The 24387-nt window shown below is 38.7% G+C and overlaps 1 protein-coding gene across 3 annotated transcripts in view; it reads left to right on the forward strand.

The window, feature by feature from the left end:
• WDR7 (WD repeat domain 7) overlaps positions 1–24387 on the forward strand; it is a 291523-nt gene that overhangs the window by 30284 nt on the left and 236852 nt on the right. For all 3 annotated transcript variants that reach the window (XM_037034791.1, XM_037034806.1, XM_037034797.1), the window contains exons 9-14: positions 218–363; positions 714–816; positions 3062–3203; positions 3455–3703; positions 4437–4657; positions 19202–19397. In XM_037034791.1, coding sequence (XP_036890686.1) covers positions 218–363; positions 714–816; positions 3062–3203; positions 3455–3703; positions 4437–4657; positions 19202–19397 — 1057 coding nt within the window. The remainder of the gene's footprint in view (positions 1–217; positions 364–713; positions 817–3061; positions 3204–3454; positions 3704–4436; positions 4658–19201; positions 19398–24387) is intronic.

Raw genomic sequence — 24387 nt, forward strand, 5'->3', positions numbered from 1 at the left:
CTTCCTCTCTCTAATAGCAATGAAAAAAATGTTTTCAGGTGAGGATTAAAAAAAAAAGATGTTGGTTTATCAGACTTTCGAAGATAATTGTAAGGAAAATTGTAATGGTTAAATGGAGTCTAGAAGTTTTTTCCTTGTTTTTAAAGTTGGAGTGCAGATGCATCTTACTTGAACGACTCCAGCGCAGAGTAGACTGTGAATGTCTCATTCCTTGCAGGTGTTTGACGCCGGAGACTATTCCCTGCTGTGTTCCGGTCCCAGTGAGGATGGGCAGACGTGGACTGGAGGGGACTTTGTGTCAGCAGATAAAGTGATCATTTGGACCGAAAATGGGCAGAGTTACATTTACAAACTTCCTGCCAGGTATTCAATAAATAATAAGTTAGAACTTTAATCATAGGCAAGAGTCTGAAATTGGGGTATAATAACCTGGAAGTATGAAAACATAGGTAGTGTAAATATTTAATTAATGTAGGTTAAAAAAATCCTAGAGCTTCTTGAGTTAGATGAGTAATTGCAGCTTAACTTCTAGGTACAAAAATTAGGTGGGTTTTCTTCTGAAACAGTATTTTAATGACATTCATTATTTAATTTAATGCTAAGTTAACTATAATTTAAAAAACATTTGTATCACATCAAAAACCTCATCGTGTGGACTGACAAATACACAATGTCAGCATTTTAATTGAATGTTGTGTTTTTCTGCCTTTCAGTTGCCTTCCAGCCAGCGATTCTTTCCGCAGTGATGTGGGGAAAGCGGTTGAAAATTTAATTCCTCCGGTACAACATGGCCTCTTGGCCCGAACAGATAAAGAGGTAAGATTATTTGGGTATCATTTATAATTGATAATTACATTGAAAATTTTTCATAACCGTATTTTTCAGTGCCTCTTCATAGCTAATCATTTGAAAGGTTCGATCCAGTTCAAGGCACTGCATTAGAAACTGTAAAACTCTTTGACGTGGTCAGGTAGAAACACAATGTTAATATTTGCAGACCTTAAACATATATCACACCTACAACATAGCATTCACCATTCTCTGGGAATACAGACGATTTAATGCTGGACATGGTGAAATGACTGTTTGATGAAGATTGTATTGATGGTGTGCATTGGTTTTATGCTTCTATGCGAATGTAAACACGGTGCAGAGGGAACACCCTGTAGAAGGACAGACACCATCACGTCCTGATGCTTACTAATAGCAGTTCCTTATTTCAACGGGACATCGCAGCATCTCCCCCAAAAAACAAGTGGTTTAAATGATCAGACTTCAGAAATGAAGAATAAAAGACATTTTTCTCTATTAAAATCCAAGCTTATTATGATTTCTTAAAACTTGGTTAATGTCAATTTAAAGTTGAAACATAACAGCTTCCTACTGAGTTTTCAACTCTTAGTACTGGTTCTTTACTAGTAAGAAAGAAGCTTTGGTGTTTTGGAAATAAAGTTTCCTTTATACCTGGGCTTCCACGGCTTTATCAGTCTGAAAATTTTGCTCCACCTTTATGTGGAAAGACGACCAGGGGAAGGGAATTGTTATTCACCATGACTGTCTTGAATATACAGAATTCACACGTGTGTGCACAGGTAAGGTCTTCTGTGACCTCTCCTGCATTCTCTTAACTTCCGCTTCCACTCACTGTGCTCCACTCTAGGTAGTCACTCCCAGTGGAAGTACGGGGTGAGGGTTTTACAGAAAGTATACACAAACAAAAAATAAATTCATTTCCTGTTTCTTTAAATAGCAGCTCCCTAGTACCTTTTAAATGAAAAGATATCATTATGCACTATGAGACCTCATGTATTCAAATACAGAATATTGGCTATTACAGTTGCTATGTCAACTTCTCCTTATTCAGCATGTTATCAATGAAAACTTACAATGATTTTCAGGATTCAAGAAAAGTCAAATAATAGATTATGCTTTGTGTGCGTGTGTGTGTGTGTGCGTGTACACATATTTCCAAAGTCTAGTGCTTTTTAGGATAACAATACCAAACATAATTAGGTTATTTGTTAACTATAATCATCAAAACTAAAGTCTGTTTATTACTGCTTTTCAGGATAGGATTCTGTGTTTTAATATTCCAGTATCTGTGAATTGATCTCTAAACTTTACTTTTAGGATTCTACCACTATTCAGAATTTTTAGATAAATGATCTCACTGAAGGCACAAGATCTTAAGCAGAAAACTAATTCATTTTAAAATGAAAATACACACAAGACCTTAAAGAATTGTTTTCCCTGGTAGTTTATAGCTAACATACCGGGCTGGCTTCCAACTGATTATGTGAATATGGCCAAGTGCAATGTTACGTGATTAGCTGAAGAGCACCCTCACTTTAAAAAAGCGGAGCTTTCCAGTTGCAGAAACTTGGTACTTTAACTTTGCTGCTGTTTTTAGTGACTAATCTGGGCTAGGCAGAAGGCTAGGATTAGCCAGTTCTTTTCTGACCTTTTGGTGGAGACTGCTTTCTGGTAAAGACTGCTGTGTCTTTGTGTTAATTATTTAATAACGGATAGTTAAGTGAATTTTATTGTTGTGGTGACTCATCAGTTTTGTTTTTTGTTAGTCCTCACCCAAGGACATGCTCACTGATTTTAGAGAGAGGGAAAGGCAGGGACAGAGGGGGAGGGAGAGAAACATCAATGTGAGGGAGCTTACCCTTCCTAATCTGCACCTGACCAGGGATTGAACCTGTGACCTTTTGGTTTACAGGATGGTGCTCCAACCCACTGAGCCACACTGGCCAGAGAGACTAATCAGTTTTTTATAAAGCAGCAAAAAAGAATATAAATAACTAGTTCTATAGAAAGGCTATAAATACAATTTTTACTTGTTTGTGTTATACTGGATTTGGATATTAATTGACATGCATATCAGTGCTACAAAATTATATTAAAATACTGTTGAATACTCATGGTATAAACATTTTTCTCTGCCCTGGTACTGAGGCACTCTGGGACTTATCATCCTTGTGTGAGAAATGTTACTGTGTGAAATACTTTGTTTAAAACGTTAGCTAAAGATATTTGAACTTTTTCTTTCTTTCAGTTGCTCATTTGTCCTCCTGTTACTCGGTTCTTCTGTGGAACCAGGGACCACTCCCATAAACTGTTAATTCAGGGAGATTCTTCCGGAAGATTGAATATTTGGAACATATCAGACACTCCTACTAAAAAGGAAGGTAAAGAAGGTAATAGCAAGTCAGGTACAATCATTTCTAAATTCTGAGGTCTTTTACTTTAACAACCTAAATACTAACCACTGAATAACAGGTGTCATGTCGTGCCATTTTCTCCTTAGAATTATGGTTGATGACAGTTATTCTGTGGTATATTACTAAATCAACTCTAAGCATGTTTATTTTAATATTTGTCATTTTTTTCTAACACACACAATGTTGTTTTCTTTTTTCTTTTTAAATACACAACCAAACCTCCACAGGATTGGAAATAACAACTTCCGTTAGTTTGCAAGAGGCATTCGATAAGCTCACTCCTTGTCCTGCTGGAATAATAGATCAGCTGAGTGTGATTCCCAATAGCAACGAACCTCTGAAAGTGACCGCGAGCGTGTACATACCAGCACACGGGCGACTCGTGTGTGGCCGCGAAGACGGAAGCATCGTCATCGTGCCCGCCACCCAGACGGCCATCGTGCAGCTGCTGCAGGGGGAACACATGCTCCGAAGAGGTAGCCGGAAGCCCCGCCCGTGTCTGAGAGCTCTGGGGTCGCAGCACCAGCCACGCTGGCCGCTCTGCGCTCGGCAAACGCAGTGCGTCCGTGCCCTCGTTAGTGGGCTGTGCAGTTGCCAGAGTTCAGGGTGCAGACGAGGAAATACGCCGTGCCCGTTCTTGGAATAAGTAGCATTTGATTGTGAATGAAGAAGTGTCCAATTTTATCTCTTTGATGTATATTAATAGTTCCATTTACTCCCTGTTACCTCTATGGCTTACTAAATAACTACCAATGTTGTCATTAATACTGGTAAACTTTTAGAACAGTGCTCTCCAGTGGAAATATATATGTATAATAATAAGTGTAATTTTCTAATAGCCACATTTAAAAAGTAAAAATGATGCAGGTAAAATTAGTTTTAATAATATATTTTATTTAACCCGTATGGCAAAACTGTTTTCATTTCAGTGAGATATTTATCATTATTATTTATGTTCTAAGGCTTCGAAGTCTTGTGTACATTTTACATGTACAGCACATGGGCGCCTGGACTGGCCGCATTTTAAGTGCTTGGTGGTCTGTCTCACTTGGCTGGTAGCTGCTGTAGTAGATAGTTTCAGAAGATAAAGTCAGAAGCCTTTTCTTTGTTGAAATTTGTAGCTGTTTTGACAGTTCTTGTTTACTTTTATTTGTTGAAACTTTGCCAGATGTTTATTTTCCCATTTTAAATCCAAAACCTCATCCGCAGGTTGGCCACCTCACAGAACTCTCCGTGGTCATCGGAACAAAGTCACATGTTTGCTATATCCTCATCAGGTCTCAGCTCGCTACGACCAAAGACACCTGGTATCTGGAGGTGTGGATTTTTCGGTCATAATTTGGGACATATTTTCTGGAGAAATGAAACACATCTTCTGTGTACATGGTGGCGAGATTACTCAACTCCTAGTTCCACCTGAAAACTGCAGTGTAAGTTGATTGAAAGAGATTATTGACTGCGGTGGAGTGGGATTATGTTCCTGTCAGGCTTCGTGTACGTGGAGCCGAGGGTCACTGAAATGTGACAAGAGAATTCACAAAACTCTTAATTTTAAAACTAAATAATGGTAACATGTAAAGATTAGGCAATGTCATGATTATTTACTGTTGGGCACGTAGAAATAGAAGACACCTGTGGTGTTTTTCCTGGTTATTAGCTCCTAAATAGCATGGCTTGTCCTTCAAACATAGTAGCAGTTTAGGATATGTTTATTGGATGAAGTTTCAATTTTCTGTTTAAAATAATTTTCATATCCCCAAAGACATTCTAGAGTCTCATTATTTTCAGGTCTATCTGAGCAAAAAGGTAAGGTATACTTTGGTAGAGGCAAAAATAGTTAGTTACCAATACTTATAAATAGGGCTTGTTTGTATACAGTTGTCGTGTCAAGGGGAAGTGTGTCAGGCACTGGGGATGATTTTGGAAACTTGTGTGCATCCCTTCGAGAAAGCGCATTGCTTTCTCAGGGACATTTGTGTCAGGCTGTGATGTCAGAAATCAAACACACGAATTCTAGGATATGAGACTTCAGGAGAGCTTTGGGTTGATAAGGAACAGAGCTGTAATTAGTTAATCAAGAACTCGTTCATGTGATTAGCCACCTTTGTGTGTGTATTCACTATCTCACACTCACACACATGCACACACATGTACACAAATGCACCATCTTCTTGCACACATATTTCATACTTATCATAATCTGTTCACTGTCACAGTTACAGTCGTCCTGAATTGAAAAATAGTTTACTTGTTTATCTGCAGTTTCACAGTGTCTTATTTCAAAATCCAAGACATTTTTCTTGGCCTTTCTGCCCATTTAATTTTCCTGATAATGTATTTTATCTGTCTTGTTCTGTCAGGGCTAGATTCTGATTTGATACTGGTGGCATTGTAAGAAGACCTAGTACCAGCATCTCTCTCTCATTTTTTCTGCCAGATTTGACAATTCAGGGTCTTAATCATTCTCTTTCCTCTTTTTTTTATTCCCATCTTTTTCTTTCCTTTTCTTCCACATTGGTGGTTAGTTTCTTATTTTTATCACTGTGAAAAATTCCCATGTATTTACTTGAATAACCAATTTTATGTCATATTTTAGTGAAATAGGTAATACTTCGGCACTCATAAGTGACAGTGCGGTTACAACCCTGCCCTAAACTTTATTTCACAGTAGTTTTGTATTGGAAAGAAACATGAGCATTTTTATCCCTGACTATACTTTTGGTGGCCTAATATTTTGATGCTGAAAATTATTATTTAGATTTTTTTTATCAGTTTAGAACAACCATTTTTGATGTGGATTTTTTAAATGAATAAAACATTTGAAACATGCTGTTCATATATAATTATGTGTACAGTTCAAAGGAAAATTTGGAGGGGTTACATGAGATCATGGTTTCTATTTGAATCACATTAATATTCCATGTTTTATCTTACATGTTAGTATGAGTGCATTTTCTGGGTAAGTTTTTGAAAATTTTAAGTGATATCTAATAAAATGTTTTTGACGGACTGCTTTTAAAAATAGTTCTTGGTGAGGACACTACTTAGTAGATACAGGTGTAACTAAGGAGAGGGTGGGTCCCCACTAGGCGGGGGGAGGGCTAGCCTGCTGGTAGTTGCCTGGGGACAGTGGAGAAGAGAGGCACAGACCAGGTGCTTGGGAAAGGGTGTGTGACCTGCAATTTACTTGACAATAGAGACTTCAGTGTTGATACCCAACCTTCTAAAGTACTGGTGAAGACAAAGTTGATTCTTTAACCAGTAATTAAGGACTGCCTAGTTAATAACTTTCCCTCTAACTGGTGGTTTAGGTACACCAGCTAATGTGCTTAAGATCTAAGAACCTTACTGATTAATAAAAGGCCAGAAAGAATTTGGTATTTGCTAAATGTTTAGCAAGTGACTCTTGCTGAGATTAGAGTTAACCATATTATATACTGGCTCTAATGCCTGAATTTGAAATGCCCCTCCATAAATTGATCCAGTGTCTCTTTTTTAGCAGAAAATCTTTTTATTTTAAAGTTGTAATCTCTGGTAGTTGGAAAGTTATAAAATTGACCAAAGATAATGATTAAAGATAAATGCTGAAAAATCTGCCATCTGCCTTTTGATTAGAATAAAACTGGGTGTTTATCTTAGGTATATTCAGAAGGAAGTTAGGTTTTGACCTCTTGCAATTTTTTTTTCAGGAAAAGATGTTTTCAAATAAATGCTGGTCATGTTTTTAGAATTACTTAACTCATAATTAAGAATGTACAAGGTTGATGGTTTTTGGTCTCTTATTTTATAAGAAATAAAATAGAAGGTTGTTAAGAAGAAGTTCAGAGCAGAACCATTGTTTGTCTCCTAGCTCAGAAGTGAGTTCTCCTTGTGAGAAGAATGTATATAGGCAACGCCTACACTGTCTGGTGAAGAAACATGAAATTCTCTCAGCCAGGCGGAAAGGATGGTGCTGCTGGAGATGGGAAGTTCCCTAACAGACCTGTGGGATTTGACTTTGGGACTGGTGCTGGGGCTTGTGGTTCTGAGATCTCTAAGATGAGGTTATCTGCCTTTTCTATTTCTTTTTAAGCATGTGGAATATGGAGAAAAAAATTTAGTTTAAGGTCGTTGCTTTTTCCTTTGTGATGGTTTAGGCTCTGGATAAAACAAAATGTACTGTATGAAAGATACATGTACATGTGAAAGAAAAGTAACATGAAACTATCTACTTGAACAGTACTTGAATAAAATATAGTGAAATAAAATATATAAAGTCCTTCCAAGGACTTTTGTTGTTCCAAGTTCATTGTTTATAAATGAATGGTTTTGACCTTATAACTATTCAGTTATGCTAGTTCTTAGGCAGTTTTAATAAGATTTACATTTAATTTTATTTTTATTTTATTATTCAATTGGATTTCCACTTCCAATATTCACATAGAAGACTTTTTAGAAAAATCTTTTAAAAACCAGGCTTGCCAAATTTTAACTGATTTACTAAATTTTAATCTGCACTTAGGATACTATTTACTGTGGTTTCTTAAAAATATTTTATAAATAGGTAATGGTGCACACAGACTACAAAGGGCAAAGGTATTAAAGGTTATGAATGAAGAACAAGTCTCCCTTCCCCTGAAGTTCTCAGCCACGTGCTTCTCTTAACCCTGAGTACAGTGTCTTGTAATCCCCCAGAGACTTTCTGTGCTGTTTTAGTACTTCAGGACTATATCATTTTAGTTTAATTTTACTCAAATAACTAATACATTTAAGCAGTTCAGTGGTTAGAGATAGAATGCTTTTTAGATTTCAAGAGCAGTCAGAGGTAGGTTTTGGTGAATTTTCAAAATCTGAACTTTAGGCGCTTGGAAGCCAAACGAGTGCAGCCGATGCCAGGGAGGTGCCAGGAAGCGAGCCACCGCGAGGGAGGCAGGTGCTGTCCACAGCAGACGCCTTCCCAGCCTCCAGCGTTAGGGTTTCTTAGTCGCAGATGGGAGTGACTCCATCTCTTCCCTCCCACCCTCCAGCCAGGCCATCTTACCTTCCTTTCGTATTCGTTTTCTTTTTACCATAGCTTCTCCTATGAAGGAGTCCACTCTCCAAGGCCCAAGAACATTTTATTTTCACATAGTTTATTTTCAGAGAAAGAAACTAGGCTTTGGGAAAAAAATTAGAAGAAATTTTAAAAAATCAACAGTGCTTTAAAAATTTTTTTCCTTAATAATCCAGGTAGATAGGATTGACCAGGATAAAAATTCCGGAAGTTAAAAAGTATCCCCAGTGACCCCAAGGTATAGTTCTTACAGTCGGACTGTAACAATGCCTTTGCACAGAGCTCTCCACGGTTCCTCATTCGGTTCGTGCCGCAGGGGCTGTGTTTGGGAGTGTGGCCTCTGACACGGAGCCTTGTGTGTGTGATGCACTGTGATGCCATTTATTTCCACTTTAAATGTAGGCAAATCTATATTACGTATTTCTGGGCATATGAATAGGTAGGAGAAGCATTAAAATTAAACCGAAGAGAGGTTAGTACTGAAATAGATTAGGCTTTCTTTGGGGAGTGAGAAGAATGTATAGAAAGGAACAAAAAAGTAGAACTTCCTTAAGTATCACGTTTTATTTATTTTTAGTAAGCATATTTAGTATTTATCCTCTCATTGGCATGGAAGATTGACTTATCAGAGCTTTTTGCTACTGCTAGAACTTAATTCAGAACAGAATTTTTGGAAAATGCTTCAAAATTAATTGTTTAATACCAAAAATATATATGTTTCTCTGTGTGAGTATATAGGATAAGTTCTTTAATAGATTAGTTTTTTAAATTATTTTATTGTTGTTCAAGTACAGTTGTCTGCATTTACCCCACCACCACCACCACCACCACTCTCCCTCACCCCTGCCATCCCCACCCTAATAGATAGTTTTTAAAAAATGATTATTTTTCATTTATGGCACCTTACTAAACATTTACGTTCATGTAATTTCCCAAAGTATCCAGAAGGGGGCAGCATGGGTTTGTGAAACTGGAGTGCCAGTTACCTAACCTGAATATTAGAGTTTGTGCCTTCATTTGACAGTATCAGATCCTCAGCTCCTACAGAGAGAGATGTAATAATGTGAATGGAATATGTGATTATATGTTTACAGTGTGGCTAATGTTCATAGCTGGTAAAAGCAATGAACAAATGAGGCTTTCTTTTTAATATCGTGTACTTTTCATTCTGAAAAATTACCTAAAGTTTTTGCCTGAATTAGCTCTTATCTTCTTGAATTTGGACTTTTGAAATTGTTTTAACTTGAATATTACATTTAAAAAACAATGTCTATGATTATAGCATAGACTCTGAAGCCAAGCGCAGTCAATTTTGTAAATGTAAGTTGAGCAAAAGCCAGAAACAGACCTATCATTAATTTTCTACACTATGTCACAGTAGACACAATGTTATGTAATATTCTTTTTTCTACTTAAACTTACTAGTGATTCCCTTAGATTCTGGGGTCAGGTCTTCTTATGTATTCAGTACTGTCCTTTTGAAGTTAATTTTTATTTTTTATGTTAAATAATGCATTGTTGTATAAAGTACAGACATTTTCTAAATATGGTCTGGTCATCTTTCTGGGGCACTAAGTATATATTCCAATATAATTTTTAATGTTACTCTGGAGTTTAGTTTATTTAATTTTATCAAAATTTTAGAATGCAGTGGGCGAAAATTAATACAGCAAAGTGTTTTTGCATATCCGGAGTAATTTTTAGGATAAATTCTTAAATGTGTAATTGCCGTATATAAGGGCATGTTACTTTTTAAAGGCTTTTCAATAGGTATTGAAATTGCCCTTCAAGTGCTTGGGAATGGGTTTGTACAACCCCCATTTTACTCCCTTCACTTCTCCGTTCTCCTGTTTACAGTCGTCTGGATCGCGCTCGTTTCCAGGCTTGTGAGAGGCTGCGTGCAGAGCGGGTGTCCGTGCCCAGTGCCCGTTCTCATCTGAGGGCACGGATGTGTCCCCTGCTTCCAGGGCTGTGCTGCTTGTTCATTCTGATCAGTTTATATTTTATTCTCTTCAACTGCCTGTTTCCCAGACTTTTACCGCTATTATGGTTGTACTCAAGATAGAAAGAGTAAAGTTTTCATGCCTGGATATTTTCTAGGTGTTTAAAGGTCACAGCAGACCCGGTGCAGGAGGCTGAGACTGCCCGTGACGACGACCCAGGAGTGTCGGTGCGGGGCCTCTCCTCGGTGGCGAGGGGGACTGCGTGCCTGGCCTGGCGCTGCTGCCGCGGTGCCCGGCCCTTGAGAAGTGTGGGAGCTCCTCCATTTCGGGGAGGTTCCTTCAGATCTTACATCGTACCCTTGTTAGTAGGGAAGATGGCATCAGCGGGAAATCCATTTTTTTGGTAGTCTGAGATGATTAGGTGCTAAACTTTGAGAACGAAATGGTTGATTATTTTAACTTTTTATCTGGGGCTGGAAAGGTAGTATGACACGAGGCAGGGATTAATTTTCCTAGAGTAACTTATAAAGGGATTTCAAAATGAGTTAAACATTTCTTTTAAAATGGCAGAAATTATTGGAAAAAATAAGTGACCTTTAAGGGGCCTATTGAATTAGGTGTAACATATTTTTGAGTAATCATTTATGTAGCAAACATCTGAGTGCCTGCCATATTCCAGGTGTTCGAGGACCAGGCATATAATAGTGGATACGGTCTAGGCCCTATCTGATAGAATTTCACCTAACACCGGAGCCAGACCAGAAAACGAGCCATTTTAATGCGGCATCTTAAACATTCTGACGGATCTGTTCTGTGGCCTCTCCGACTACAAGGCCCCCCGGGAGGTCCTAGAAGCAGGACTTAGTAAGCCAGCTTTGGGGGTTTGGGAAGACTTTCAAGACTGGTGATACCTATTTGGGTTTATTCCCTTTTAAATGTACTTGAATGTATTCAGATGTCCTAAATACATTTGAATGCCTTAGTTTTATAGGTGTGTATGAAAGCACATGTACATGAACAGCCTTGTTTGCAGAGGTGCTTAGCATGGCGCATGCCCTGGGAAATATCGGGAGCTCCTGAGACGCTGTTCTGACTAGTGCCTGATGGGTCTAATATGGCCAACGCTGGCACGAATCTGACCTAGGTATACATCCCTTTGAAAGAAATGACCAAGAGATCAGGGAAATGGTTTTGTATGTATGTGCTGCCAACCAGCTTTGTGTGACCCCATTAGGGCCCTTTACTGACCTTCACAAAACCTTTGGCAGCATGACCCCCGAGGACCAAGGGGGAGGCTTGGCTCCATTTATTGCTTTGCTCAGGGTCTCAGTTGTGGGCTAGACACACCTTCCTGCTCAGTTGTGGACCCTGAAGGTTGGGTTTCTCTGAGTTCTTTGATGTAGACGTAAAAGCAAGCCAGCATCCTTTCTAAACAAAGAGGTATTTAGGGCATATGTGTTCTGTTAATTTACCGCTAGGAAAAGTGACACAGTTTCTTTTAGTATCTTCATGTGTAAAAATTGGGGTAGTGTTTATTAACCCACTTGTTGCCATGAGAAAGGAAGAAGAAGTAGTTCATGGTTCTCTCGGAGGTAGGCAAATTCAGTGTTCATATCTTAAAAGGATACAGGTATGAGCAGGACATAACAGGTGGGGGCCAAGCGGCGCACTCAAAGTTACAAGGTCAGGTGGGTGGTGCCATTCAGGTTCTAAGTGAGGAGTCCGTACATAGAGAGGGCAGGCCCACCAGCCACGGGGAGGCCTGATTCAGTGCACTCTGGTGAGCGAGGCCCTGAGCTACAGAACACGCATGTCCCTGAGTGTCTGGGGCTCTGGCTTTGGGTGTGGGGTTGAGCAGGAACTTTAGACAGTCGACTGGCATGCAGAAAAGGGGAAAAGGGCAACACTTTTAAGTTTCTTAAAACCTTAGAGCCCTGGCCGGTGCAGTTCAGTGGATTGAGTGCGGGCCTGCAAACCACACGGTCATGGTTCGATTCCCAGTCAGGGCACATGCCTGGGTTGCAGGCCAGTTCCCAGCACGGGACACATGAGAGGCAACTGTGCATTGATATTTCTCTCCCTCTCTCATTTCCTTCCCTTCTAAAGATAAATAAATAAAATCTTTAAAAAAAAAAACAAAAACAAAATCTTAGAGTATTTCCAGAGTCTGCAGATTTGGCTCTCTCAGTCTCTAAACTAATAAATCATCTCACTTATTTAAAAAAATCTTTTTTCTCTGATATCAGTCTTACACTAAATTCTTCATTTATTTTTTTAAGATTTCATTTATTTATTTTCAGAGAGAGGAGAAGGGAAGGAGAAAGAGAGGGAGAGAAACATTGATTGGTTGCCTCTCATTTGCCCCCAAATAGCTACCTGGCCTGCAACCCAGGCATGTGCCCTCACTGGGAATTGAACCAGTGACCCTTTGGTTTGCAGTCTGGTGTTCAGTCCACTGAGCTACACCAGCCAGGGCAAATTCATTTTTTAATTTGTTGTTTTACTAATAAGGGAGCAGTCAAAGAAAGGTGAAGTTCTAATTAGCCCACTCTTTCTTCATCATAGTTATCTTGTATGTAGTAAATGAATGAAGGTATTAAAAATAGCCCCTAAAAGGGGGTTATTCATTCATAATTACCCAATTAGAAAAAAACAATCAGTGTTTTTGTTAGACCGCATGGTCTTAGCTCCAGAATAGCTGTTAAAACAAACACCTCTCCCTCTCTCCCCCCTCCCTCTCTCTGTCTTTCTCTCTCTCTTTACAGAAGGATGGGCAATGGATTGCTGAAAAAAATTTGATCTATAATAGTTCTGTGAAAGTGTGGAAATAAAACCAACAGTTATACGCTCTTGTTTTCCCCTTATGTAGGATAGTTAAAGTGATGAGTGATACATCTTAAATGCACATTTACATTCTGGGAAGCAAATAATGACTGAGGAGTGGGGGCTGATTTATGAGTGAAAGGAGTTGGTCGTGCATAGCTCGTCTCACGATGGACACACTTAGAAGGAGACAGGAGTCACTGTTCAGATATTTAGAGAATATACAGACAGAGAGAAAAATGTTTGGGCAGCTAAGAGATTGCTTCCGAAATGGTATGCAGGAAAAGAATAATTTAGGTTAGCCAAACAAATTAGCAAAACCAGAAAAAAAATACAGTCTGCGCTGGGAACCACTGGAAAGCAAATCATCTCCCCAGAGAGCCAGCGGACGGGATGAACTAGCTGCCTCTAATTTCTGTAATTCATGGCAGATGCCTGGGAGCAGGTTGCATGAGGGGTTTCTGGGAATGGCTGAAAGTGAAGTCTTGTAAAACGCGAAGGTCAGGCTGCGTGACCTAGGCGGTGCCTTCCCACTCCACCAGCTTCTCTGACAGCTTGTGGAATTCTGCTGCTCAGCACTGATGCTGGGTGGAGGTTATTTCCTGGCAACTTCAGTGAGACTTCATTTGGTTTAGAATCAATCCTTTGAAAAATAATGAATGAACCTTGGAATAATGGTTTGGTTCAGTATCTTCCTCCCTTTCATTGCCATCTAAATAAAAAAAATAGTTTCTACTTGGTTAGATATTCTGTTGCTACTCGTCAGCCTTTGCTTTTAATTAGCAAGGATTGATGAATGGATGCCTATTGCTTGCCTTGAACTGATGCCTATTGCTTCTAGGGCAGAATGAATACTGTTCAGAACATGAATTTGGTTAATTTTCACCTATAAAGTGCCAGCCAAGTTGGTAGGATGCTTAGTCCATGCTGTGCAAGTTCTGTTCCATGACAGCGAAAAAATTTAAGTGGCGTTTATGTGTCAGCTGATGCCAGCGATTGCTGCAGTGGAATATGTGAGGCAGGTAATGGGGCTGAGGGAATGAATTATTAGAGCTTTGATTTATGCCACTTTTTTAACATGGAAAAGTTTAGCTTCTGAACATCTGCAAGACGGAAGGCTATCGGTGCCTCACTTGCTTCATACATCAGATGGGCACATGTCACCTTGGGGGAAGGGCAGGGCTGCCACCGAGAGAACAGTGGCAGCTGGCTCTCTGGGGTGTGCTTCCAGTCAGAATGCGTGTGCTTTGGGGAGCTGCAGATCACATCGTGGGATTCTTAACCCAGGGCAAGGAAAATAAAGATGGAGGTACTTCCCATGAAAATTAATCTTTTCATCAGCCACATTATGAGGTTCAAATGATGGTCATGCGATCAGTCTGGCAGGGAGGCATCTAAAAATCATAATTATATAAAATATGTATATCTACCACAACCATAAAACCTTTTTAAAGATACATTATTGTACTTGAAGGTACTGACTGATGTTAATATGAAGTTGTTAAAGTTGTTAGCAAGACATTTATGAAAATGCTTCTTTTCATCTTAAATTTGTTCATTTAAACTTTGAGGTCTCCTTTTAAGATCTATATAATATTTTTGTCATGTTTTATAGTATACATGATTCGTTGGTACAGCATATATGTAATTTACAACAAAGCTTTGTAATGAATGGATGTGTGATCAAAAAAAGTTTGGAGCATAAATGCTTTTCAAATAATTTAAAGATAAGAGATTTACATTATTTAGTTGCTTTATTATTTTAAGTATACAATTTAAATGTCTTACACATTATTTTGTTATAATGCCCTGATGTTAAATAATGCTTTCCAGTTGAAATGAAAAGAAGTGAAATACAGTGGAATTAATCAAATCATAGAATCATTCATTGCCAATAAAGAAAAGGTTCAAGAGCCAAGATCTTTGGAGTATAATAATAGTAATGATGGTAATAATAATAATAATAATTCTACTTATTTGTGGGGAAGCTGGGTCTAAATCCAAGAGAGATAGGAGTTATAAACTATTCTTTAAGAAGTGCTTCTTTGGTAATTTTGAGTACAGGTAAGAAGAAACCAAGTTAATTGTGTTTTAGCAAATCTTTTAAGCGCCTTCATTTAACAGATAGCCGAGAATTATTTATCATTACTCTGTCCATTGTTGAATTAAAATTAATACCAAAGTGGTGCTTGAGAATGGTCTTTTTCCCTCTTACATTTGAATAGGTTAGACGTTTGCTTTGTTTACACCATTAACTTGTTTTCACACAGCCTGAAAAGGTAACCATCCACTCAGAATTAATGAGTGGGATCAAAATTAATGAGGTTTTACTGTACAGGGCCATTTCCACTGTAGCCAGTTTTCTTCACACGATCTGGACGAGCGTTTTCTTGAAAGAAGAAAAATTAGATTTATTTTAATCCATATTTAAAAAGCAAAGAACCATCTTTTCTTGTGAGTTAAGTACCTCTAATAACTATGCTTTCTTGGGCTCAGTAATATTGATTTTTTTTTGCTTTCAGTTTTGATTATTTTGGCTATTTCCAGGCTGTCGCCTATTACAGTAAAGCTGGAGTTAACTCTTCAGATGCTTACTTTCATTCACAGGGGCAACGCGTCATTTTCATTGTGGATCACTTTTTGTGGGTAGATTGTATCATTTGCCAAGTTTCATCATTATTGCACTATATGAAAGAAGAGCAGGACTTTTCTTTAAAACATACTTATGTAAATATATGTGTCACGGAGAATCCATCATGTGGAAGCAAAAAGCTAGAATTTTTGGAATTGTAGTTCTTTGTCTCCCTTCAGAAAATTACATCTACTTATAAAGCAGATTGTAGGATACTATTTACTATTTGGTGTGCGTATCCTTTATTTTTACTAATAAGAATGATAGTGTAAAGATTTGAAATCTTTCTATGAAGATGGGTTGTGTTTTCTTGAAGTTTTGAAATTGTCCATCTGCACATACGTGGGGAGGGAATAAGTTTTGACAGTGAACTTGCAGGATTTGGTGCAGGTCAGGTTTCTACAGGAACGGGGAGGCCTTCCTTCCTTGTTTGTTTCATGTGAACAGTTACAAACTGCAGTGACACCTATTTGTCAGTTTCCTGTGATCTCAGATGTTGCAATCTACCAACAGATAATAATTTGAGGAACACTGAACACAGTAAAGCATATTGGTAAAGATTCACTTAAAAAAAAAAAAGGAGAAACAAACTTTGCCCTGACTCATGCCTCATTTTCTCTACTCTTTGAAAAGGACAGAGGAGAGTATATGAACATTAATGAAATGACAGTGGACTTGAGCTCGAAAGTAGGCTAGTTTAGGAGTATGGCTTTAACTAAGAATTAGCTCATTTTAAAGAAGATGTTGGAGAGTTTGAGTCTAAGCAGCAGGACAAAAGCTAGGGACGGGTGCTGTGCCTGCCGGGGCAGATCACTGTTTGCCTGACGTGTGTGAACAGATGCAGAAGTAATGCTGTTTAGGAGTTATTCTCTTTAATCTTTTATTTTACAATTTCAGTCGACATACTGTATTATATTGGTTTCTAGTGTACCACACAGTGAGTTGACATTTGGGTAACTTACGTACTGATTAGTCTGGTAAGTTTAGAACCACGGCTATCGGAAATATTCTTTTAGTTAATCACACACAAAGAAAAAGATCGCTGTTAGATTTCTGTTTCCTCTGATGAAAGAAATACATTAAATGACCACTTTTTGGCAGATTAGTGTTGCAAAATTGGAGATAGCAGTTAACCGTTAATGTAGCCTATCATAATCCTTTTTGTAAGTTGAATGCTGGATATATTTCATAAATACAAAGCCAGCACTAATGGTAATCTGTAGAAATGCACAGCACCCAGTGTATTATCTTGGGTTAGTAACGCATGTCTGGTGAAACTCCCAAATGTTTTATGAAGTGGGAGATAACTGACAATAAAGGCATATATTATTATGGTATATATTTCACCCTGTTTTATTCTAGCATTGCCTGTATTTGCATGACTTTGTTGTAGTTTGTCACTTCATTTTGACTTACTGCTTAATTATAAAGCTAATCTTTGTGTGCCATAAGTCACCTACCCTCCTGTTCCTTAATATGTCCCTTTAAAGAAAAATCATGTTATATGTTTTAATTGAATGCTTATTGGGAAACATGAACTAAGTAAGCTTAACAAATGCTGTTTAAGAAAGGTCTAGATGTTTTATTAAGGGTTTATAACATGATCTTTCTGAACTTAATTTCAACTTTTAAAATTAGTAAACACTTGCTATATTTATTACAGCATTTAAAGCATTCATAAAACAAAAAGTATAAATAAAACAAACATGGAACAAAAAACTGAAACACCTAAATTTAAGAAAAAAGTTAATAGGTAAATCTTAATATCTTGGTTTTATTAATGTTTTGCTTCATTCAAAAATTGATTTTAGGTTGTTTTAAAAAAAGGAAACATTCTTTGGTAGGATTAAAAATAAAGCTAACTGTGGTGAAAAAAATGAGAGGAGGACAGAGATGAGGCCACTGAGACTTGACACGCAGAAACGTATGTCCATGATCTGGTGCTGTTATGGATAGAAAATTGAGACCTGAGCTTTTAGTAGCCAAAACATAAAAAAGGGACTAGTTATAGCAGTTTCCCCAAAAGTGTATTCTTCAAAAAGTAGTTCTCCCTGGCCAGTGTGAATAAAGGGAGAATAAAGGCTAGAATAAAACCAACTGAGCCATCAGTTGGTTGGGTGTTGTCCTGCAAACCGAATGGTCACTGGTTCAATTCCTGGTCAGGGCGTATGCCTGTGGCTTGTCCCCAATTGGGGCATGTATAACAAGCAACTGATTGATGTTTCTCTCTCTTCCTCCTTTCCCCTCTCTCTGGAATCAATAAAAAGAAAATAAAAATTAAAAAGAAAACCTAGCTCTTACAAGATTACCGTAGTCACCTAAACTCGGAGATGAGTGCTGGTGTGTCCTCCTCGTACAGATAATTATGTGCACATCCGCATGTTAAAGGCTCTCGGAAGTTTTGTGGATAAAAACTATTGTAACTTGTGTTTCCCATTGTATATTTGGCCACGTCCTCCCTTTAAAAAAAAGCTGCTATCTGTCAGCATTTCTCATTCAGTGAGATACGCCAGTCCATGAGCTATTCTTTAGCTGAGAGAGAATAGGCTGTTCTGCTCAAGGGAAGCCCAGCAGGGTGAGGTTTGAGAGGGTTCCCCCGTGAGTGCCATAGAAGAGGCAGTGTATGTGTAGAGCAGTGGGCCTCTTCCCCAGTAAATAGCCACAATATATACAATTATGAGTTTTAAAGCAGCTGTTTTCATATGGTTTCACCTTAGTGTGAACTAAAAGCATAGTCTCGTAAGTCACTAAAAAGTTAAGCTTTAAATTGCTTATCCATTGTCTCAAAAAGTGCAAGACTTTAATTTTTAATTTTCCAGGTCATGGGTTGTGCTTTCTGTTGCTAGTGGAAAATCTTTACCATCTTTGTTCCATTATTTATATTCTCATCTTGTTCTAAAAAGGAATGGAGGGACCCAAACTGGAGATGAGCAGAAAGGATGCAGCAGACTGTTTTAATTGGCTGCTGTGCGTTACGGAGGTGGTGCACCTGCTGACATTTTAGACAGAAGCCTCGGAGCGTGTCTACTGATGATACAAAGTATCTGTGCTTCTTCTGAAACGGCTGTGGCTGAGGGACCGTGAGGGTATTGTTTTTGAGCACAGGAGCAGGGGAGGCCTGGGTCTAAATGACAGTCACAAACAGAAGGAGGCGCCGGGGAAAGCAGCCCTGGCAGCTAACAAAGGCAAGTTCGTACTGTGGAAAGAGAACACATGATAACAGATCAATTTTTCCCCCCGGCTTTGCCTGCTCATGTACAGCAGTCATCTTAGTCAGGTCATCTCCACACTTAACAGCAGATTTTCCAAAGCGTTTCTCCCACCCTTAATCTAGGATTAATTCAGTATTTTGTTATTGTTGTGATGATTGAACTGGGTGTTTTATGCATCATATAAAGGAACGTATTTTCAACACAACCAAGTATTGTGGTCGGTTTTCAAGAGTAGCGACTGTGTAGTTAATTTTGATTTAAGTCGTGGAGGACAGGATCCATTTTATTCTGAATGGGATCTAAATATAATTAAGGTTTATTCTTCTTTTCAGGCAAGAGTGCAGCACTGTGTCTGCTCTGTAGCCAGTGACCACTCAGTGGGACTCCTGAGTCTGCGAGAGAAAAAATGCATTATGCTGGCGTCTCGTCATCTTTTCCCCATTCAAGTGATTAAGTGGAGGCCTTCTGACGATTACCTGGTAGTGGGGTGCTCAGATGGCTCTGTGTACGTCTGGCAAATGGACACTGGTAAGAGCAAGAGTTGAGAGAGACTCGAACTTTGCATGTTGTGCATTCGATTTCCTAGAAAGTAAAAATCTTTTTATGAGGGAAAAAAGCCCTGAAATGTAACAAGATTGATACTTTTCTTTTGGAGCACTGCTTTTTCTAAGTGTTGTACTACATTAAATACTGGGGGTTGGCCAATTTTTAAAGGGATATAATTGAACACAATATACACATGAGGACAGACATACAGATAATAGACAAAAAAGTCAGTGATTCTATATAAATCAGTAATTCTGTGTAATTCTATGTAATTCAGCAAAATGTGAACAAGATAAAGAAACCATTTTTTGTCTCAGATTCATAAACAGTGGAAAAAAGAGAAAACCTTTTATTTGAATAGTAGAAAATCAATACTGGACAGTTAATACTAGGAGATTGACATGAAAGTTTTAAGTTCTAGAGAGAATGTTTAAAATTTCAGCTTCAAAGGTTTTATGTATAGGGCATAATATAGAACAAGTAAAAATATAGGTTTAGCTTAAAAGTATAGGCAGTGATATATCATGTTAAACATAGTATTTCCTTGTCCCTGGGGTATACCTAAATGTGTTTACTCGTTTAAGCTTTTAAAAACACATTTTAGTCTAATGAAGTAATCAGGTGCCAGTGATTAAAACCTTTCTTTCCTAGTTGTCCTGTATAATATTTCCACTGAACGCTTTTCCTTCACTTCATCTCATTTGTTTGTTTGAAAGGGCTCTTGTTGAAATCGCAGCATATACCCATTTCTGCCTGCACGGTGGTGGGTGGTGCGGCCGGGGCTCTCTTAACCCCTGTTGGACCAGAGCCCTGCCCTCGGCGACCTTTTCTTTCAGAGTTCTCGCTTCAACTGCCAGAGCAAAGGCAGCCTTGACTAGATGTGGAGCCATCCTGGGGGTGGCAGAGGGCTTTGGCATCTGTCTTTTCTTTTGCTTGTCTGATCATGTGGAAGACAAATACCTCTTGTCAAATTTTAGAGACTAAAAAAGTATTAGAAAAGATGAACCCAGATTGCATTGCAAAGTGGTGAACGTTAACATTTTGGCATATTTCTTCCTCATCTTATTCCTGTGCGTTTTTAAAGCCGGAATTACTGTCATATGACACATTTGGCTTTTTACTCACGAAAAGCGTGCTTTGGTGCCCTTTGGCTGCATTCCGTCTGTTGCGCAGTACAGGTTTGGGTCTGCCGACCTGGTCCGCCCCAGCAGCCGACTGCACTGGGTCTGCCTTTGGCTCTGGAGTCAGGCCGCTTAGTGTGAGTTTAGAACTGACCACTTGCTGGCACTGTGACCTGCAAGTCCTTTTGTCCCTCAGCTTTATCTGTAAAGTGAAGACGAGAATGATTCCTGTGTTCTTTTTTTTTTAAATATTTTATTTATTTATCTTTAGAGGGGAAGGGAAGGAGAGAGGGAGAGAAACATCAGTGTATGGTTGTCTTTCATGCGTCCCCTGCTGGGAGTTGGCCTGCAGGGAACTGGCCTGCAACCCAGGCATGTGTCCTGACTGGGAATCGAACCGAGATCGTCTGGTTCACAGGTCCGCGCTCAATCCACTGAGCTACACCAGCCAGGTGATTCCTGTGTTCTAATGTTGCTGGGAGAATGAAATATCACAATGTCCCCCTGTGGTACAGTACACACAACATGTGCGTGCATGTGCTCGTGTACATGGAAGTTTCTCTGTGTGTGTGTTATTAAAGAAACAGGCTGCTTGACCCGTTACTTTGTTGAACTTGGGAATATATAACCTTTAGAAATATATTCTTTGGAAATTAATATTAAATAAAGCAATAATGACATCATAAAGTGCTCTTTTGAAATACTAACATATTAATTAACAATTGTTATATCTTAAATACAAAACTGTGGTAAACTTGCCCAGGACTTTTCAAAATGAAATAAATAGGATAAAGGAAGGTGGTATTTATAATTTTCCTGAATGTTTTAGACATATGCTTACGTAATGACACTTGAATATTTCACATACTTTAAATTTTATATTCCTTACCAAAAACAAAGTTACTTTTCCAGGAATTTCCCTAGAAGCAAATGAGAGATGGCCCCCATAGGCGTGCTGGGAGACGTTATTCCCATAATTAGCTTAGTATAATTCAGCCCATTTTAGATTACACAGTATATAATATTGAAAACTCAGAATTCTGATCTTCAGGAGGATTTTTGGTGAACTGCTAGTCAGTAGGACTGCTAAATTGAGGTAACAGCGGACAAGCAGAGTTTACTTTGGACATCAACCACAGTGGGGAATGTGCACACTCTCTCTCCCTCCTTCCTGTTCAGGCCTTAACTGGTGATGGGAACGTCTCCAGGGAGTCAGCCAGGCGCATCCGGGAGGTATTGACATTACTTATTTATTAAATTTATTTATTTATTAAATAAATTAAAAATGAGCTACGTAAATCAGTTTCAGCCAAAGGTTGATGTACGAAGCGTATTAAAACTCTGAGGAGGTGCCCGATCCCTCTTCTTAGTGGTCTGGGAATGCATTTTTACAGGTGAAGCTGCCCTACACTGAAACTGCGCGTGCACAGTGTGTATTTTCTGTTTGCTGATGAATTGTACTGATGTTTCTACCTTGTGAACACTTAAAATTGTATTTTCTGCCCTGACTCGTGTGGCTCAGTGGGTTGAGCACAGGCGTGTGAACCAAAGGGTTGCTGGTTTGATTCCCAGTCAGGGCACATGCCTGGGTTGCGGGCCAAGTCCCCAGTAGGGGGCTCACGACAGGCAACCACACATTGATGTTTCTCCCCCTCTCTTTCTCCCTCCCTCCCTTCTCTCTAAAAATAAATAAATAAATAAATAAATAAATAAATAAATAAATAAATAAATAAAATATTTAAAAGATGTATTTTCTTTATACTTTTATGTGTCACCTTCTTTGCATTGTTTTCCCCTTTAGATGGGAAACCGATCTCCAGTATTCACTTCCTAATGAAATGAGTTTGGAGCTAGTCATGTAAAAGTTAAGTAGAGAGATAGAAGTCCAGAATCTTTTGTTCTTTTATTGTGTCATCTTCATTAAATGCAAGAGTGATGTGGATGCCATGGCAATTGTCCTTCTGTCGCGTCCCGGGGTAGTTAGAAGATGAGTCAAACAGCGAGCCGCGGGGGCCATGGCAATTGTCCTTCTGTCGCGTGCCGGGGTAGTTAGAAGATGAGTCAAACAGCGAGCCGCGGGGGCCATGGCAATTGTCCTTCTGTCGCATGCCGGGGTAGTTAGAAGATGAGTCAAACAGCGAGCCGCGGGGTATGGCCAGATGAAACTCCACGCCCGCTTTGGAACGCACCGAAGGTGGGCCATGGCCTGGGCGGTGTCTGCCTCCACCCCGAGCGGTTCTGTGCTCTGGCCACATCTTCTCCTGTCATGTGCCCCGTAAGCATGCCTTGTCCTTCCTACAGGTCTCTGCCAAGGTCAAAATCCTGTTCATTTGGGACACCATGGCATGCTTTAAATAATGACTGATGTTACAAGATGTTCTTTTTATCCGAACAGTACGAAGCCTCAATAGCATTCTCATCTGCCCATTTTTATCATCTTTACTGGGTAACGAAAGGGATTTTCACATCATAAGCCTACTTCTGTAAAGACAGTTATTAGGTGTTTTCTGTATAACTGCAAACACCAGGAGTGCTTGCCAAATACTACTACAAGTTAGTGTATGAAGTCTTGTCAGTTTACTTTGTTCTGTTATCATTTTTTAACATGTATTCTCTGTCTTAAGGGACAGCGAATGTTTTTTAAAATATTTCTTTTTTGGTATTTCATAAATATGCATTTGTTCATCTTTTTAAAATTTATTATTTAATAACATGTAGCACAGAGATATGAATTAATATATGTTTATGTCTATTTAAAAGGGCATGTAAGGCATGGATAACCAAAAACTTTTAAAAAATGATACTTTTTGAAAGTCTTGGTAAAACCAAGTATGATCAGAGAGATGTTTTCCCCTCTCTGGATGAGTCACTCTGGAATTTTGAAGGAAGAAGTTGTTAGAGTAGAGATACAACTGTCTTTACTACCTGCACCCTCCCCTTACAACCCTTTTGTGCAGCTAATTACTGAGCCCTTCCCATTAGGTGCCCCGCCCTCCCTTCTTTCCTTCCAGTAGATCATTAACTTAGCACAGCTATGAAAAATAGAGCCCTGTTATTGGTTTCTTTGTCATCTTTTCTTCTCTTTTTTAAAGAATATTTTCTTTTTAAAAAATATTTTATTATTTTTAGAAAGGGGGAGGGAGAGAGAAACATCAGTGTGTGGTTACCTCTCATGTGGCCCTTACTGTGGGGCCTGGCCTGCAACTCAGGCACATGCCCTGATTGGGAATCAAACCAGTGACCTTTTGCTTTGAAGTCTGGTGCTCAATCCACTGAGCCATGCCAGCCAGGGATATTTTATTTTTCCTTCTAACCCATCCTTATATACTGCTGGCAAATCAATTTCAGGAAGTAAAAAAACAACACTTGGTTTATACCACTGAGTTTTGTCTTAATGGGTAAAAATACCCCACAATTTTAGGTCACATAGCCTTTAAGAGGAGGTCCTCCACTGTGTGGTCCCCTCCCACCTGTGTCTTTATCACCTGCTGTTCACATACACAGACCACATGCTCTGTGTAAAGAATAATTCTAGCCCAGAATGACTGGGTCACTCCTTCATGTCATCTGTATTGTTTGTTGCTCATGGCTTTTACTCATTTGGAACATTGTTCATTCTATTTGCATGTTTCTTTAATCTGTTATATTTTAAGGAAATTTGAATAGTAAAAATAAAATCTCACATACTTAACCCATGTAGTTTTTATTCCTGTTGCCTAATATTAAATATTTCTCGTAGGTCTATGAGTGATGAATTCTTTCGGCTTCTGGATGTTTGAAAAACTATTTCACCTTTCAAGATTTTTTTTTCTGGGTATAGAATTCTAGGTTGATTTTTTTCTTTTATACTC

This window comes from Sturnira hondurensis, unplaced genomic scaffold, assembly GCF_014824575.4.
Source record: "Sturnira hondurensis isolate 20B ecotype Veracruz unplaced genomic scaffold, ASM1482457v3 Scaffold0001872, whole genome shotgun sequence".
In the NCBI taxonomy this organism is placed as follows: domain Eukaryota; kingdom Metazoa; phylum Chordata; class Mammalia; order Chiroptera; family Phyllostomidae; genus Sturnira; species Sturnira hondurensis.